This window comes from Leptosomus discolor, chromosome 2 (genome assembly GCF_034619465.1).
Source record: "Leptosomus discolor isolate bLepDis1 chromosome 2, bLepDis1.hap2, whole genome shotgun sequence".
Taxonomy (NCBI): Eukaryota; Metazoa; Chordata; class Aves; order Leptosomiformes; family Leptosomidae; genus Leptosomus; species Leptosomus discolor.
This window is the reverse complement of record NC_141392.1, coordinates 6538536-6555825: the sequence shown is the minus strand read 5'-3', so window position 1 is coordinate 6555825 and position 17290 is coordinate 6538536. Positions and strand designations below refer to the sequence as shown.

Below are 17290 nucleotides of genomic sequence, written 5' to 3'. Positions count from 1 at the left end.
GAGGATTATGGGTGGTCAACATCTTAAAAACTGTTTGGAAATTGAGACAAAAAGTGTACTGAAGGCCAGATAGACTTGCTGCAAGACCTATCTTTGTCCTGTCTGAGTGGGATTAGAATTGCAAAACCTCATGCTGCAAACCCCAAATGGAGATTTTTTTTCCTGTAAATCAAATGGTAAGGTTCCTTGATTTTTGGGAGGCGTTAGGTGCACCATAGCAGAAGTATGTGCAGGTTTATCAGTAGGCTACAATAATGACTGATTACTCCTAGTCAATTTAGCAGTTCAAATGAAACTGTTAATATGGCAGCATGCCTAGAACCTGCAAAGTCCAATGTAGACAATGGTAAAGAGATCAAGGTCTAATTGCATAAATGTGTTAAGGAAAGCCTGAACTTTTTAGAATTTGAACTCTAAATAAAACTAATTATAGGAGGTGAAATAGGCACATGGAGAGTGAATTAAGTTTATCTCCCAGGGTAACCCAGCAGGTCAATAGCAGAGCTCACAGTAGGATTTCTGAAAGCGTTCAAATTTTGGAGGCAATTCTTTATGGGGAGAAACTCTGAGCTCACTGGTTTTCTTTAAATAAAAGGAACAATGGGAGGTCACTTAATTTGGGTATGTAAAGTACCATTTAAAAAAATAAAGGGCTTTTTAATCGAAGAAGAGTGAAACAAGAACTGAGGGCTAGCCAGATAGATTAAAATGAACAGCAAAGCGTGTATTTCTTTTCACGTTAAAAGTGATAAACTAGTGAGTCCGCTTAGCAAGGGATGCAGCAGAGCCTTCATCCCTAGATACTTTCAGAAAAGACTGAAAACGTTTTGTGGGAGACAGGCTAATGCTTTGCTCTACTTAGTTGGCTTGAAAGAACAGTAAGTAGGTGGCATGCTATGCCCTTCAGTACCAGAACTGGATGGTTCTTATACATTCAGAACTAAATTTTAAGATTTAAATGAACAAAAATTCTTCAGTTATCCTGAGTCCAGTTCCAGGAGCCCTGACTATTCGGCTCTATAAAATCTAACCTAAGCTCTTGTGAAGAAATTACCCAAACCTGAATGCTGTTGTATTTAAAAAAAAAAGGTTTGAATTATCAATTTTTTCAAAGAACAAAATCCAAACGCACACGTAAATGTCTCTGCGCTTCCTGTTTCATCACAGACTAAAAGAGGAGCAACTAAATTGCTACAATATAAGGCAGGCTAAGTGTCAGGGGGTAATTTTTTTGGATTTTTTTTTTTTTCCTTAAATCCAGGAAATACTGGAAAGCTTGCATGGATGTCTGAAAGAGATTTTTAACAAGTTTACCCAGCATCTTTCGTGTCAAACTCGTATCTAATATATGAGAACTCCACATGTGATTCAGTTTAAAACACTGCAGTAAATGAAAATAAATGCTAAAAAAAGTTAGTTCGTGCAGCAGACGCTAGAATGTGTTTGTTCTGAGGGGATTTTGAAGATGTCTCTATTCGTGGTGTGCCATTTCTGGCTGATGGACTCGACTCTGCCGTCTAACTTTTCAGGAACAGTAATAATAGTAGTGGCTATTTTTGCCATTTCCTTTTCTGTAATCTCTGTATTCAAGATGTTACGTTCTTGTCCATCCGTTTAATGGAATATAGGTTGTCTGGCAGTATGTGTCAAGCTACTAAATTTTATTTTACTTGGTTTTCCTTTTCACATTTAAACGTGGGTAGCATGGACTATAGCAGTTTTCTGTTTAGTTATTCTTTTAACAAAGTATTTTGTAGCTGACAATCGAGGAGTCTCAGAGTTGCTCTGGGTTTGTTATGGCTAAAGCTGCAGAGGAAGTCCAAGTGAATCACAGATAATTGTAGTCCTCAGGATAGCCATTCTGTTAGCAGAATTAGGTTCATTAATCTTTCTAATCTGATAATTAAACAGAGGATAAAACATCATGAGAGCAAGACAAAAACTATGTTAAAAAAAAATCCCAACACTATTAAATGGTATCTGAAGATCTTATTGTAGTACTTTCTAAAGGGAAGAAAAAAAAAAATAGAACCAAGGAGAGAATGTTCCAATGATGTTTTCTTCTGGAAATAAAAATGCTGGTTCCTCTGGCAATTTTTTTAGGAAGGCACCTATAGATGGCATTGAGGACTACATTTCCTGTCAAATTTTTGAGGTGTTTTTTGACAATTCTCGGTGTTTGTTCAAGAAACTAAAAAAAAAAAAAAAAGTTAAATGTTTTGGTGCTAATTCTTGAACTTACTTTTTTCAGGGATTGAATGATTGAACGTACCTAATACAAATAATTTTATGTGATTGAAACTGCTACGTTTACTGGCAAAATGTTTATCTAATACAAGATTTTAGAAATGAACTTTTCTTTTAGCAAACAAGAATGATCTTGCTATTCAGATATCAGACTGAGACTGGAGAGGTGTATCCAGTTTCCAGTCTGTTATAGACATCCTTACTTAAAACCCCAGTGTGGAAAGGGTGATGGACAGGGAATTCGGGGGGCTCGGCGGGGTCGATGCAGAGATGGCATCATCCTGCGTGTGCTCTGCCTGGGCTCAGTATGGAAAAGGACTAACGTATCTGCACGGCAGCGGGTTTCTGTAAATGCTGCTTGTAACTGTGTGCGTCACGTAGTGTGAAAGCAGAATGAAGGCTTTTATTCTAAACTGAACAAACATTTAAAAATATTACTTTTTCTAGAAAAGCAAAGATACTTTTGCAAGTAACTTTTATTTTATTTCCTTAATTCTGTTTTCTTCTTTCTTCTTTCAAATTTTTTTAAAACTTAACTTTTAGTATAATTGAACAAAGTCTCTGAATTGATGCAATTCTTGGCAGGCTTTAAGGAGGAGAGCTATTTCCAGGAAGGATACTCTTGTTTAAATACTTGATGCCAATTCTGTTTTACTATTGTGGTTTGTATATCATGCAATGTTTGTTTATTGTAATGTCAGTGTTTGTTGTAAAGCAGCTCAGGCTACAGATACATATGTGAAAGGACATAGAGAATATTTGTCTAGAACATACTTTTTCCTTCCATCTTCATAACGCAGCAGAAGGATGTTTATTTGTAATTCCTGAAGCTTGTGTATTCATGCTTTCATGTTGCCACTTGCTGAAGAATTTTTTTTTTTTTTTTGAACTGGGAAATAAATATTTTTGTGGTAACCTTGCAATCTCCTCCCCTTTCTATAACCAAATTTAGGTCGTTCTATAAGGTGACTATTCCTTTTTTTTGCTTCTATTTCCAGGTTCTTTCCTCAAAAACAGAGGAGTATCTGTAGTGAATCTGTGTGGGGTAGTACGAGACACATTTTTAAAAATCGTATTAAAGTTACTAAAAATGATTAATTACAAGGATATCTAAACAGACATATCTTATTTCTAAAAATGACGAGCTTACGATTCCTTGGATGAATAATAAAACCTCTTAAGTTATGTTACTGCTGTCTTGAATTAAAAACTGTTCTAAACTACTTTATTACTTTTAAAAAGCTTAGCCCTTATGTTAGGAAAAAAACCCTGGTCCTTTGACATAGCAGGACAGCTGAAATAGTAATGAGAAGCATTCTAAGATTTAAGAATGAGGTTAAAAAAAAAGTAGAGTATGCCTCTGTTTCCAAAACGAAATTTAGCATTTTAAGAATAATTTTATAGCTTTGGTTTTCAAATTTTATTTTACTTCCTTTTGTTTGCTTGTGACAACTTCATGCCACTTCTGAGCCGTGTGTACAAATTTTGTCTCTGTATGTTCCCATGATTGTCTTTCTTCCCTAGATCCCTCGTTCTTCTTATTCACTTGTGGTTTTTAATTGAAGATATTTTGGTCCCTGTATTATGTTATTTCATCAGCTTGCTTAATTTCTGCCTACCTGAAGTGGCGTTCTTATTTCTTTCCTGGTCGTAGTCCATGGAGCTGCTCCTCTTTAGCACTACCTCAGGGCAGCTCGGCCATCTGGGCAGTTGAGAGTTCAGCCCTGTGATGTTCTTCCTTGGCCTTGGTGCCAAGGTGAGACTTGAAATAAAATCCAAGTCAGCCACTCTATGTGGTGACTCAGTGGTGTTCAGCAGTGCCAACAGGTTGATTATCAGCCAAAATTTCCATGAAGGATACACTAAGGTAAAATGCAAAGTAAAACAGGGATTGTGTCATGTTGAAGACCAGTTTTTCACAGAAAGGGGAACAGCTTGGATGCTGGAGAATTTTCAGACAAGTCTTGATAGCTTCTAGAGATGTTTCCTAAAATAAGATACTGTTCATTTTCTGGGAATTTGGGGGAAAGAGCTTAGTAGTTCATAGCCAGTTACTGAGATCAAAGACGCCTCTGGGCACACCTCCAGAGCTATCTAATTGAATGTTCTGTAGTTCCAGCTACTTTAGTTGGGGGGTGTGGGGAGAGGGAATATCATCCATATCTAAATCAAATTGGCAAAATAAAAGAGTAAGAATCTACCAGTCAGAGCTTTTCTTTTCTCTGCTGGTGAGCTCTGGCTTGCAGCTGATGCTGGTGTTGAACATCAACAAGCTACTTAGAAGTTCCAGTGAGTGTTGTCGAAGTACAGTTTGTCCATTTGCAGCATATTGAATCAAGCTGTTTCCTTCCTAATGGACGATTAATTTTTATCGTGAATACAAATGGAGAGTACATTTAATGTGGTTGCCTTTCAGATAAGAAAGGCCTTTATCCTTTCTTCCCAGGGAGCTGAACTGAACTCAAACTCATAAACAGTAGTTGTCGTTTTAATTATTTTATTTTTTTTTTACTTGGAACAAAACCTAGATGTGAGTTCTGTTGCTAACTGGAACAAAGCCAGCACAGCTTTACTTACAACTGAACCTGAACTACAACTGAACCAAAGTAGATTCAGTTTCCTGCTGCTTTCTCCTAACTGGCTGGTTGATGATTTTAAGTCCATCAGGACCTCTCTTGAAAGTTACCGAAAGGTGTTGCACAGTAAGTGTCTGAAAGACTGAAAATGTGAACCTCTTGTGGGAAGGGTCTGAGATCAATGCTGAAGTGTCTGCCTCGTTTCTGCTCAGGTTTTGTGTAAGGCATGTTTATTTTCTAATAGTTCTTCTGGGAAGATCTTCCCTCTGAGGCAGTTGAGAGCTTTACCCAAACCAGGGTGTCATCAATGTACTCAACATTCGATTTAAAATACAGCTGGTTGATAGGCAAGTTCCAGAATCTTTCTTTTTTACAGACAACTAGAATAGGATTAACAGGTGAGAAACTGAAGGGAAACTTCACAGAAACTAAATATCGCCATTTCCTAGCACTTCTTTGTATCCTGCCTTTGGCGATTATTTTACCTCATTTAGGAAGGATTTGAATTTATGCCACCTCAGTCTTGGATTTTCCACCTGTTAATCTCTCTGATTTTTGAGGTCTAAAAGTCGGCACAGCTATTTTCTTTATTCTGTGTACAGTATTGCTATGTGGGTATTTCCTACTATAGACTGTCTTGAGTATCCCAGAGTTTACCTGGCGGAGGAGGGTACAAGAAAGGAGCGTTTTGACCGTAAAGAGAAGAAAAATACCACATGCTTTACAGGAAACAGATAGTGTTGCTTTGATATCTCGATATGTAAGACTTCACACAGTAAGTCTTACTTAAGGGAAGAAAGGAAATAGTGAAATTACTTAAGGAAATAAGGAAAAATGTATGCAGTGCACCAAAACTGTTGCATATCACCAGGAAAAGTACCAGTCAATCCTAAGGTCCTCTGCTTACCCATGTACTTACTGTTATGCAGGTACCTATTTCATTCTGATTGTTCAAAGTGTTGCAAAGGTGTCTACTCAGAGGAAATGCTACTGCCATTTAGGAGAAACTCCAAATATCTGTGTGGTTAAATCATCAGATCTGTGTGATTCCCGAGACTGAACAAATATGCCAACTAGGAGTTTGGCTTAGGCGTATGAACAAGTGGTTATCTGAAATTGTAGTGTAGTAAAAAAATTTGACAGCATTTATCAGTTTTTAACACGTACTAATGAGCTCATCATGATGTGCTTGCAGTCCTGATTCTTGATTCAGCATTTTATTCCTAGGTGTATAGGTAACCCCCTCCCTTCTGCTTGCAGTTCTGTAACATGACAGTAAGAAATGTCCGTAAGCCAAAACGATAAATGTGCTTTAAATATTTTGTGACAGCTAATTATTTCCCTATGGTTTGGGGAGTGCCACTGCACTAGTGCATGGAAAGAATAGATTTTTGAAAAGCCCTGTGATGAAATTACAGGTCACATCTTACCACATGATGCAATTCTTTTATTCTTAAATCAAATAACCATCTGCTTGGGAAAGTGATTATGCTCTGAAAAGTTTCTTTTCTTTCTTGAAATACATTTAGCAGATGTTTCAAGTGGATGGCTTTATGCAGACTTTTGTAGGTGGTTTTACTGTCCTTTCGCTCAGAAGGTCTAGTTGAGCGTTGTCCAGCCAAACCCAGTGCTTCACGTTATCTCTTTTGATTCTTTGTACTTTACCTTCGTTACTGAAAATATGTGAATTCCATTTCTAGTGTGGATATAGTTATAGTACAGAGGAAATGTACTGTGTAACTTCGACTTATTCCCCTGCCTTTGTAAGACTCACTAATAGAAGACATTTACATCATCAGAATAACTGTACTGGTTTAAATAAACCAACAAAACAGCACACACACGTGCCTGAAACTTATACTGGTACGAGTCTCCATTGACCTGTTCATGGGCAGAACACCCTGAATGGGTAGTCTAGTCTAGGCAGTATTGTCTTTTAAGGTTATTGACTTTTTTTTCTGCTTTTGAAGAAATTTCTTATTGATTTATTTCTCTTTCTCATGAATTCTGGTTGTAGGTATTTAGAAACCCAAACCAGTTTGGGCTTGTAACTGTTAAATACTTTAATAATAGTTAATACTTTGCGCCATACACACTCTCGCCACCTGAAGCTTTCAAGAAAGTGAAGATAATCTCTTCCTCCCTTCAGACCAGAAAGTCAGAAACTTGGTTTCGTGCAGTGACCCTTCTGTGGTCTTGCTGCTTGATGCCTTTGCAGCCGTTTGTACTGCTCTGCTGTCTTGTTGCATGTTGCACTCTCTGGACTCTACCAGAAAATGAACCATGAACACCCTCGTCCCAGTACAGTAGTCCATAAAAGTTATTCTTCCTTGTAATACGCAAAATGAGTATGTGACTTCCGAGTGTGCTGCTGTGCATGCTTGTGCACAAGAACACGTGCATTTCTGTGTCGTCATCCATTCAAAAACGGTGCCTGGAAGTCATTAGGTACAGTAGGTCATGGAAGATCAAAGTCATATCACGTGTGATTCAGGACACTCCAATTGAGTATTGGTATATGCTGTATTAAGTAATAGAAGGATTCTTGGTTTAGAATTGATTTCTGAATACTGTGGTTATTTCAGCTGAATCTTGTTTTTCCCTGGCTGCTTCTGTTCTGTATTATGTCTGTGCATGTGTCTGGCACTGGAAAGTGTTTGATCTTTTCTGTAGGTCATGCAAGATGTTTGATGTCGTCTTGTTGACTTTTGAGTATGAGTAAATAAATGATAGAATCCCCTGTGGCCAAAATTTCTTAACTTTTATGTATATCATTGTGGTCAATTACAATGCGGCAAGCTGTGTTATGTTTCTCTGTAATTATAATAATCAAATATGTAACATTCATAATGAAAGGCAGATTTGTGAACTCTGTGGCGGTGCACTGGCTCTGAAAGGGACCTGCTTTCTTTGGCCAGAAGAGCAAAAGGCTGTGGGGGGAAAAAAAATCATGGCGGTAAACAGAGATTCTAGGGAAGTTTTTCTCAACATGTTTTCTAGGCAATTTCTTTGAAAGTCAGGTTTACCTCATGTAATTAATGATGTAATGGGAAATCTGTTAATTTTCAGATAACATTATTAAATAAGATTTTCTCAGCTATTTGCTGACCTTACAGAGCCTATTGCAAAGCCATCTTGTTACGGTGAGCTTGCTAGGGATTCGGATGTGGATGCTGGGGGAAGTTTGCAGGTTGAATCTTACCTCTAGCTGTTGTTTTGGTCAAGAGTTTGCTTCTGTTCCAATAATGCTGGTGGTTTTGGAAGTTTTTTAATGAGTTGGTCTGCAGTCATTTCGACTATATTGAGAAGCATCACTATTAATGTTTTATTTTCTATGAAATAAGTTAAAATGGATAGTCTATTAGCTATTTAAATTGAAGCAGAAAAATCTTGTGGTTAAAGAACAAAAGACCAGCACAGACTGTCTCCAGTCATTTTCTGTTAGATTACAACTGTTCTGATTTTCTGATGTATTTTCATGGAAATAGTATTTTATCAAAATTGGAGAAGTAAGTGGCCCCCAAACAGCAGACATAACCTTCCCAGCCTTTGCAAATATCAGCTCTTTACACACAGTCTCTTCCTCCTTTCAGAGAAGTTGTGTGTTCAAAACCAAACTTTCTGTTAACGCTGCACTGAGTAAGGGTTAATACATACAGACTTCTCAAGTCCTACATGACTCAAATAACCATCTGCAGTGACAGATCATGTGCTTGGAGGGTTATGCTTTAAGCTATCCAAATATCAGGTAATCCTAGAACATCACAACAAGAGGTGCAAAGCAGGTTTTATGATTTAATTCTTTCTGTTTCTGTTGCTTATACAGTTCACTTCGGTTTATACTGTTGCCAAAATCCTAAACAGCTTTGTGGATGAAGGGTTTTTGCTGTGTTTCATATACTGTCTAGCTAAGGAACATTGGAGTAAAGCTTACTCAACGTTTCTCCTGTTAGGAAGTTTGGTTATGGAAAATCCATTTGTCTAGTTGCTGTTCATTTCAGATCTGAGATTTATGTCAATGACTATCCTTAAATCTCCTTTGAGAGATGAGTTGGCATTTAAATGAGCACAGTGTACCTAATCTTGGGTGACGTTCTTGTGTTGGAACATAGGCGGCTGACGGACTCTGTTATGAACAAATGAAAACCGATGGTAATGGGGCACTGAGCCCCTGAAGAGAGCGGTTTATCACTTGATTAAAACAGGTCTCAGTTTGCTCCATAGAGCATGCAAAATCTCTCTGCTGGTGCTATCAGCTGGAATGAAAGAAACACCCCCAAATGTTGATGGAATGATGCAGGCTGTACAGTGGTCAAGAACGTAAAATCTTCTTCATATTCAAATATGAGGCATCAGAGCAACCCAAATAATTCCGTTGCATATCTTAATCTTCCTCATCCCTATAAGATTAGAGAGAGTCTGTGATTTCCTTAGCAAAATCTTAGTCTAAGATAATTCTGTCTTGAGTTTTCATATTTTTGGAGGTGAGAATTTTGTCTTGCCCCTGAGAGGAGGAAAATGGTAAGCTTCTACACGAGCTTTTCCACTTAGGGCTCCGTTTTTTGGAAGAGTGCTTAGGAGTGAAAAGCTTGCAAAAAGGAAAAGCTGAACTATTTTCACAAGGTTCTGCGTAGTTTGATTAAATTTTGCATTACTCCGGAGTTACCTAAGAATTATGATGCTCTGGAAATGCTGCAGAGAAATATTTAAGCAATTTTTTGTTTGATATTGTTTCACTGATGAGTATTAACTGAATGGAAAAGAAAGGAAATTGCCTCCTAGATATGTACCCATTAAAGTTGTTTTTTACAAAAAAAAAGAAACAAAACCAACAAGTTCTTGGCGTCTCTGATATTTCAGGAAGACGGGATGTATATCACTTGACAAAGTAAAGCTTAACTGAGGAATAGGAGAAATGATCCAGTGGGCAGTCTGGGCCTCCAGAGACCAGAGTTCAGTTCTTGTTTAGCTGTAGACTTCTTGTATGACTTTCTGGCAAGTCCTTTAGTCTAGCTTATGCCTTTGGGAGTATCTCCTTTTACAGATGGGGAGCTGTCTCAGAAGGGTGTTGAAAATAAAATCCATTAATGACTGTGAAACTATATAAATGCCTTCAATATGCTGAAACTTGGCCATGGTTTCAACATGGGTTTTTTCCTCTGAAAGGATGTCTGGTTTTATGGATGGTTGCCTTTTGTTCCCTGATACAGGCTACTAATATGCTTTATTTGTGCCTGGATTTTTTCAAGATCTGTGCTGCTTTCCAGCAGTCATTGTATTCGTCTCAATACGCTGCCACATAAGGATTATTTTAGCAGTATAGAATTTGTTTAAAGTACCTTTACAATTAATCTTACTTGCACCTACTAAAACTCTGTATTTTAACAAAAGTCGTAGCAATAGCCTGGACCAGTAACAGGATAAAATGCTTTGGTGATCAAACATTTTGCTCAGCGATAGTCGTTACATCTTTTTTTTGGACGTGGAGAACATGGCATGTATGTACGAGGCGTGTGTTTTGCAATGTGTCTTGCCTACGGCTAAGCTGCTCTTGTATCAACTCCTCTGTCCCCTCCCTAGTTTGCATCTTGCCTTGTTCCCTTGTCCTTTTGAACAGTCGTGTCTTTTTAGATATCTTCTCATAGTGTCTCTCTGCATGTATAAATGCTTGGCTGCATTCAGAGAAAAGTATTTTTAGACAAAGAGAAGGGTCAGAATCAGAACTGCCATGATCAGACTATTTCCATTGCATTCAAGGATGTTTGTTATATTCAGCTGCATTTGGCCAGTCATTCTGTTTCTGGTTACATATGTCTAAGGGCATTTCACATGCGATAACTTTCAGGGCATTTGGTAAAAAATTCATGGAAGCTTTAGGTTGTGCTGTATGCATCTTTTGTTAGTTATTTATAAAATGACATTGCATAGTCTTCACCACCTTCTAAGTGTAGTTTAATGTGCAGATTAAAGGAAAAGCATGTAGTTTGTATTCTAGTAATCTGACTGTTTTGGAGGTATTTATACCATTATGTTCTAGGCATTAAATTAGAAATGTTTTATGCAAAATTAGAATTTAATCAGTCCTTTTTCTTCCATACTTGCTTTGATACATGAAAGACCTGAGTTCAAAAGAAGGCTTCCTATCAGTTTAGGATATTCTGCTTTTTTTAGGGAGTGTTCTTTTCATATGTAAGGTCAGCTGAGGCAGCTGAGCTGCTGGCTTCTGGAGAAAGCACTATTTCATGTGACTGATGAGGCTATCAGGATAGGTACTCACTGAAATGAAGTGTGAGTATTTTATAAATCTAAAAATAAGAATATATCCTCTTCATTCTTATTGGTATTGGAACATTTTAAGACTGAAACATACTTTCTTTGTAAAAGAGACTCCCTTTTATGAATAGTTCATTCTGCTTAGTGCATCAGCAAGAATTCTGAATCAAAATCAGTAAGCAGCATTTCTAATCAATTGTATATAAAAGCCGTCTACTAATGGAAACTTGAGTTCAGTGCTCCAGTCTTTTTCCTGAGTTGCTTCCAATGCTGTTTGTACTTAAATGGGCAGAACAGAGATTTTGTGATGGTGGTCATCAACTCCTCCAGATGCCTGATTCTTCTGCAGGGGGGGGGGTGTTGGGGTTTTGTATATGTGTATGCACACTGGGATTTGAACTGCATAAAGTATTTTACTGATAGCTTAACCAGACAGTATAAAGTGCTGATACAAACCAAGCATTAGACATGCCTGTCTTTAATACAGCCATCTGTTGAGAGCTAAAGCAGTTTTTCAAAAGCCTCTCTCAGCATAGACATCAAAGTCTATTCGTGCACCTGTGCCTCTGATCTTCTAATATTTTTCTTATTTAAAAACTGCAAAGGGAGAGGAGCAGTATTTCAAGATCAGTAGCTTTATTTAAAAACAAAAACCCCAAAAAACACCCCCACAAAACTCATGCTGCCAGTTCAGAGATTAAAAATGTCTTTACTTAATATTCAACACTTTATTTATGGAAAACCACTCAACCACGCTTTCATTTTCCTTTCCTCTGAGTAACCCCTGGCCTTGCTAACACCTATTTCCTGCCTCGTCTATTTACAATACAGCTGCTGAGATCATTTTCTTGATCCATTGGTCCGATGACATCAGCCGGACCTGTGAACTCCTTTACCGGCTCGCTCTTGAAGGGAACAGAGGCATGTTTGTGAGAAGCTGGCTTGTGGAGGGAGGAGCTTGAGGCACCTTGATGCATTCGGCAGCTGTGGCCCAAAAGAGGGCAACAGCAGAGGTGTCTGTCTTATAAAGGTCCTCTCAGGTGATGAGAGAAACCTGGAGACAAAAATGTGGCCCCATGAAGCTACCTGCTGAACATAGACAGGCAAAGCCTGGCATAGCCCAGACTTTTTGGTAGCTCCTTCGTTTCCTCACTTACTTGCTAATTTGCAAAGACCAGCAGACTGTTCTTTCAAGTTATTAGTGTGAATTGGTGATCTCCTGATTATTATCTTATTCTGGCCTAGTGCCGTATCGTGATGTCGCTCGTGACTTAGGAGGCAGCTCGGTGTCGTTTGCTGACATGGGTGCAGCAAAGCCCACCTTCCCCTGTTGCGGCAGAGTGGTGTGGCACGGGAGGAGGAGGGCTGTGGTGGGATGGGAGGAAGACTGTTCCCAGCCACAAGCCCTGCGTGCGGCTGCTGCGGTGTAGCAGAAGCATGAGGAAAGTTCTGAGGTTTCTACCTGCGGAGAGCAGGGCTTGGCTGGGCTCCGGCGGTGAGCCGTGCTCCCTTCTTTTTGCCCGGTGTCTGTTTGGTCCGGCGCTGACAAAGACCCGTAGTCCTGCCATTTTTTCACCTGGAGGAAGAAGGGGCTTTTTGGAACACATCTCCTTTTCCCGTTTTCTCGCCTGCCCCATGTACCCTGGTTTGGTACACGGCATGCTTGAGCTCATCAAGTCCCGTGTGTGTGTCAGGGCTCAAGGGGCACCAACAGGCCCCAATGTCTCTGCCTGGGCCCTGGGGCTCCCCCCACCCTGCCCGCAGCCCGGGAACCGACGTCCAGCCCCCCCAGGGCCGTCAGCCCCCCCCGGGCCGTCAGCCCCTGCCCCAGCGGTGCTGCAGCAGGGCCGCTCTCCATCTCCCCATGGCCTTGCCCTGCCCAGCGCTGGGCCCTGCTGAGCCAGGCCTGTCTGCGGGCCCACATCCTGGCCTGGTCCTCGCCCTCCCCTTGGCCTGTCCCCATCCCCAGGGAGGTCCCTAATGCCCAGGACTGGGGCTGCCCTGGGGCCTCCCTGACTGCCTGCTCCTGGCTGCAGTGCTGGGAGACAGGACAGGGCCTTGGCAGACAAGGCCCTTGTAAATAAAGCTGTGAGCTTTACTTACTAAAATAGAATGAGAATGTAGTATTAGTGTACACCACGTCGCTTCACTCAGTCTCTGAAATTGTGTGACAACGGCTATGTGACAGTAAGAGCTATTGATTACACAGTGTTTTAGTTACAGTTTAATTTTTGAGAGATGGGTGACTGCAAAAATTTTCTGTAATGTGTGGGGCACCATTAAGTTACTCAAATCCAGCAGTATTTACTATTACTGATGAAATGTGTGGTAAAATACAGGAGGATTTATAATAAGCTCTTCATTGTGATGCCTAAATGTACAGGAGCTTATTCCCACAGCCCGTGAAATCTTGAAGTACAGCAGCTTGATACTGAACACCTGTATTTCATGCTGAGTGAAAGTGATCTCCACAAGAGCAAAGGCTCCTTAAAATCTACCAGAATGGTGCAAAGTAAACAAATTTTGTATTTCAGAAAAAGAGGATAGATCATGTATTTCTTTCTCCTAGTGGGGATACAAAGGGAGTATTATAAACACGTGTTAACCGGCCGTATGAGCTGTGTGTGTTCATTTCCCCTGTTCTGCGACCAGAGCTCATCTGTCTCGCTGGGATCTGAATAGGCCACAGTGTTGGTTTTTTACATTTGCATAGCTGGGATCAGTATAAATTACAGTAAAAAAGTAATTTGATACTACCATCTTTAACTTTCTTCCTTGTCTCCTTGGAAATAGTGGTGCAAATGTGTGGCAGAACAGTGCTTTAAATATTTGATTTGTAAAATTCCCTGGGTTCAAGCTTTCCAAGTGCTATGGGCATGCAGTTTTTTATTTCAATCAAGGTGTAGGGTCTTCAGCACTTCTTTGCAAAAGGAGGCTCTGTTGGTAGTAAACTGTAGACCTGCCCATTTGTCCTGCCTACACCTTGGCTTCACGAGTTTTGGAAACTTTTTGTTTCCTGCATGTGCAGTCACTTGCTTTGGGAGCAATTCTAAGTTTTCTTCTAACTCTCTTCTTGATTGCAGATTGACTTGGAGCCAGAAGGGAGAGTGTATGTCATCATAGACCTTTCAGGATCGTCAGGTGAAGGTAGGGACTTTCAATGTTTTATCTTACTCTTTCATGGATGGAATCTTCCAACAGCCTCTGCAACAGAAGTATTAGAGGAGGTGCTGTGCCAATATCCTCTTAAATCTGTATGAGCTCAGGTTGAAGTGAACACATTTTGATGTATCTGCCTGTGATTCAATGAGCAGTTGCAGTTCATTGTACCATGTTAATCGCAGATGGTAACAATACCAGCTAAAAGGACAGTAGTGAAATGAGAATAGTTTAGTAGTGTTAATTTCCAGAAGAAGCATCCAAATTCTTATTTCTGGAAGAATGCTAACCAATATGTAGGTAGAAATGGTAAGATGTCAAAGGCTGGGGGGAAGAGTTTATTTGCTTCTTAAATTATTCTGATATTTGGTATTTTTCCACTAAGTGTTTTCCTTTTCAAGTAAAGCAATGACCAAAACATTGTAAAGATAAGAGGTTGTTTTCATTTTTATGATAGCAGTTACATGTTGGAAAAAAAAACAATGAACGCTGGAAGAGAAATATTTATTAAATTCTTTAGATATTTTTCTGCTGTTAAGTGGGAAGAGTCAGGTGGTTTATGGTGGGAATAAGAGAATTTGTGAAGAAGCAAATCTGTGTATCTTAGTCATGCTCTCGATGACAGCCTAACCTGCTGAAATGGGCTAGGTGGCTGTTTTGGGTTTGATTATTTTAAATTACGTGCGCTGATCGGCTTTCCCCAGTAGCTCATAGAGCTCAGCTAAACAAGGTTATCGTTGGTTCACAGTACATAGAGAAGATTCACATAAACCCTGACAGGGGCTGAAACAGAAAATGCTATGAAGTGAAATTATTTTGCCTGGCACAGTTGAGAAACAGCAGAAGAACTCCTATTTCTATTCTTTGCAATGAATTGCTGTGCTCTGACCAGTTACTAACAGTAGCTTGCAAAAACGCGTATTGCCATAAATCCTGAATTTTAAAACCAAAGCAAACTATTATTTAAACTTCATCTTATAGCCACATATTGTACCCAGATATGCTCTACCTTTTTTTCTTCGTGCATATTGAAGAAAATACCAGTTAAATAGTAGTTTCAACATATCTTGCTAATTGGCATGACAGTGATGGAACTAAAGTGTGGTTAAAGGCATTGCTGTGGTTCTGTCATAGGGCACGTGGATGTTTTTCCCACCTTCTGTTTATGGTTAATTGATACCCAGACCAGCATAGTGTTTCTATTCCATCACAAGATGCATTCAGGTGTGTCAGACTGTCAAAGAGCAGGAAGAATGGTGGTTTGTTGTTCTTCAAAAGTTCTTTAAAACTCTGTAACTTTTTATACAGGAAAAGAAAAAAAAATGTCTGTGGTAATGTCTCCTATATTATGTGGTGTCTTACCCTGTGACATTGGAAAGGTGCTTGGAAAGAAATTTGCAGAACTAGAATTTGTGTCGCTACATTAGCATTGAAGGGGAGCACTCGAATGGAAACGGCCACTGAGGGAAAACAGCTTATGAAATTCTGTCCTATGGGAAGCCCTTGGGAAGACCAAGAGGCTCTAGTTAGGGTGAATTTGGTAGAACCCTGGAGAAGTTGGTGTGCTTATAAAATGCAACAGAACTTGTGTAATTGTAGAGCTTTCCCATGCAAATAAATAACCGTGGAAAAGTGTTGTGCAGAAGTCTTGGGAAATTCTCTAGGAAAGTTACAGTTTTCTTCACAAGGGAAATTGGACCAGGTTTGTACAACAGTTTGTAAACTGTTTTTATGGTGTTTTGTTAGTGATATTATGAAATCCTATTTTTAGACTGCTTTGTTAGGGCTGAGGCCTAGCTCATTTTGGATGAGTCTTCTCTCACTTCAGCTGTCTCGGTGGAGGATCTAGTTTAACGTAGCTGCGTGCATCCTTCTGTACTGAACAGGAACTCTTAGCCACATGGAAAGTAACTTATTTTACATGTTTCAAAAATGCCTGTTTCGTTTGTTCTATGTATATATACCTATATAAATCTAAATGTAAATAGAATGCATCTGATATATACTTCATGCATTTCAATTGGGCAGCTCACTTCAGTTGACTATATTCATTGGCTCTAAAAGGAGCACAAGATTAAGGTTAGACTAGGTAGGTTGAGGTGATTGCCACTCTTGATCAGATTTGTTAACCAGGATCTTGTTTTTGAACTATAGTCTTCACACTGTGTATTGCAACAGAGTACACAGCATTCTTTTCGTGCTGTGCAAATGGGTATCACTCTTTTACCTCCAATTCTGGAGGGGCAAAAAATGGCAATTTATGAAAATAAAAATGCCTGTAGCAACAACTTTAACTGGATGAAGCAATCATGTTGCATGTTTCTCAGTCAGCAGTGTTGTGGGGTTTTTTTAAAAAAAAGCCATAAAAAACCTCAGCCATTGAGATCTAGTAAATACTTGCCAACCTATATTGTCTTGTAATACAGTGTACTGAAAGTTGGACTAGTTTCTTCTGTGTGATACACGCAGGTTTCTAATTATCAGCGATCAATAATGTAACTTCAGTTATTTGGCACTTATAAAAGATTTTTAAGATAAATATCTGAATTCTGTTTTGGTATAATTGAATTAAGGTTAGTGGAATCCACTAATGTGGGCAGAGGGCTTTGTGCCTCCAAGAGGCAAAAGACCTGATTTTGTAAGCAAGCCCTCAGGTGAATAAATTGCTTTATAAATTGAAAGTTTACATATGAAATCCTAAATGGTGGATAAAGAAGAAACATTCTCACTAGTAGTACATTCCCAGTAGTTTTAGGAAGTTTTTATGTGATATTCACGTGAGATGTTGTTACCATATACCTCTGAAAATTCTATTGTCCCTTAGTCCCAGCTGCTGGATTGCTTATCCTGCTGCACTGTTTGCACTTGCATGGCAAAACAACGAAACCAGCTCGTTGTTATAAGCTGACTTCCTCAACGAAAGTACACAATTTCTCTTCCTCCTTCCCTGTCCTCTACACCGAATCATTCATAGACTTTCATTTCTGTACATTTTTAGGTGTACAGAACAGATGGAAATATGGCAGATCGCAAAG

General features: G+C 39.3%; 1 protein-coding gene across 1 annotated transcript in view; it reads left to right on the top strand.

Moving 5' to 3' along the window:
- PRKCE (protein kinase C epsilon) overlaps positions 1-17290 on the top strand; it is a 294148-nt gene that overhangs the window by 89171 nt on the left and 187687 nt on the right. Inside the window, exon 2 of the mRNA XM_086460568.1 lies at positions 14180-14243. Within this exon, the coding sequence (XP_086316694.1) occupies positions 14180-14243 (64 nt within the window). The remainder of the gene's footprint in view (positions 1-14179; positions 14244-17290) is intronic.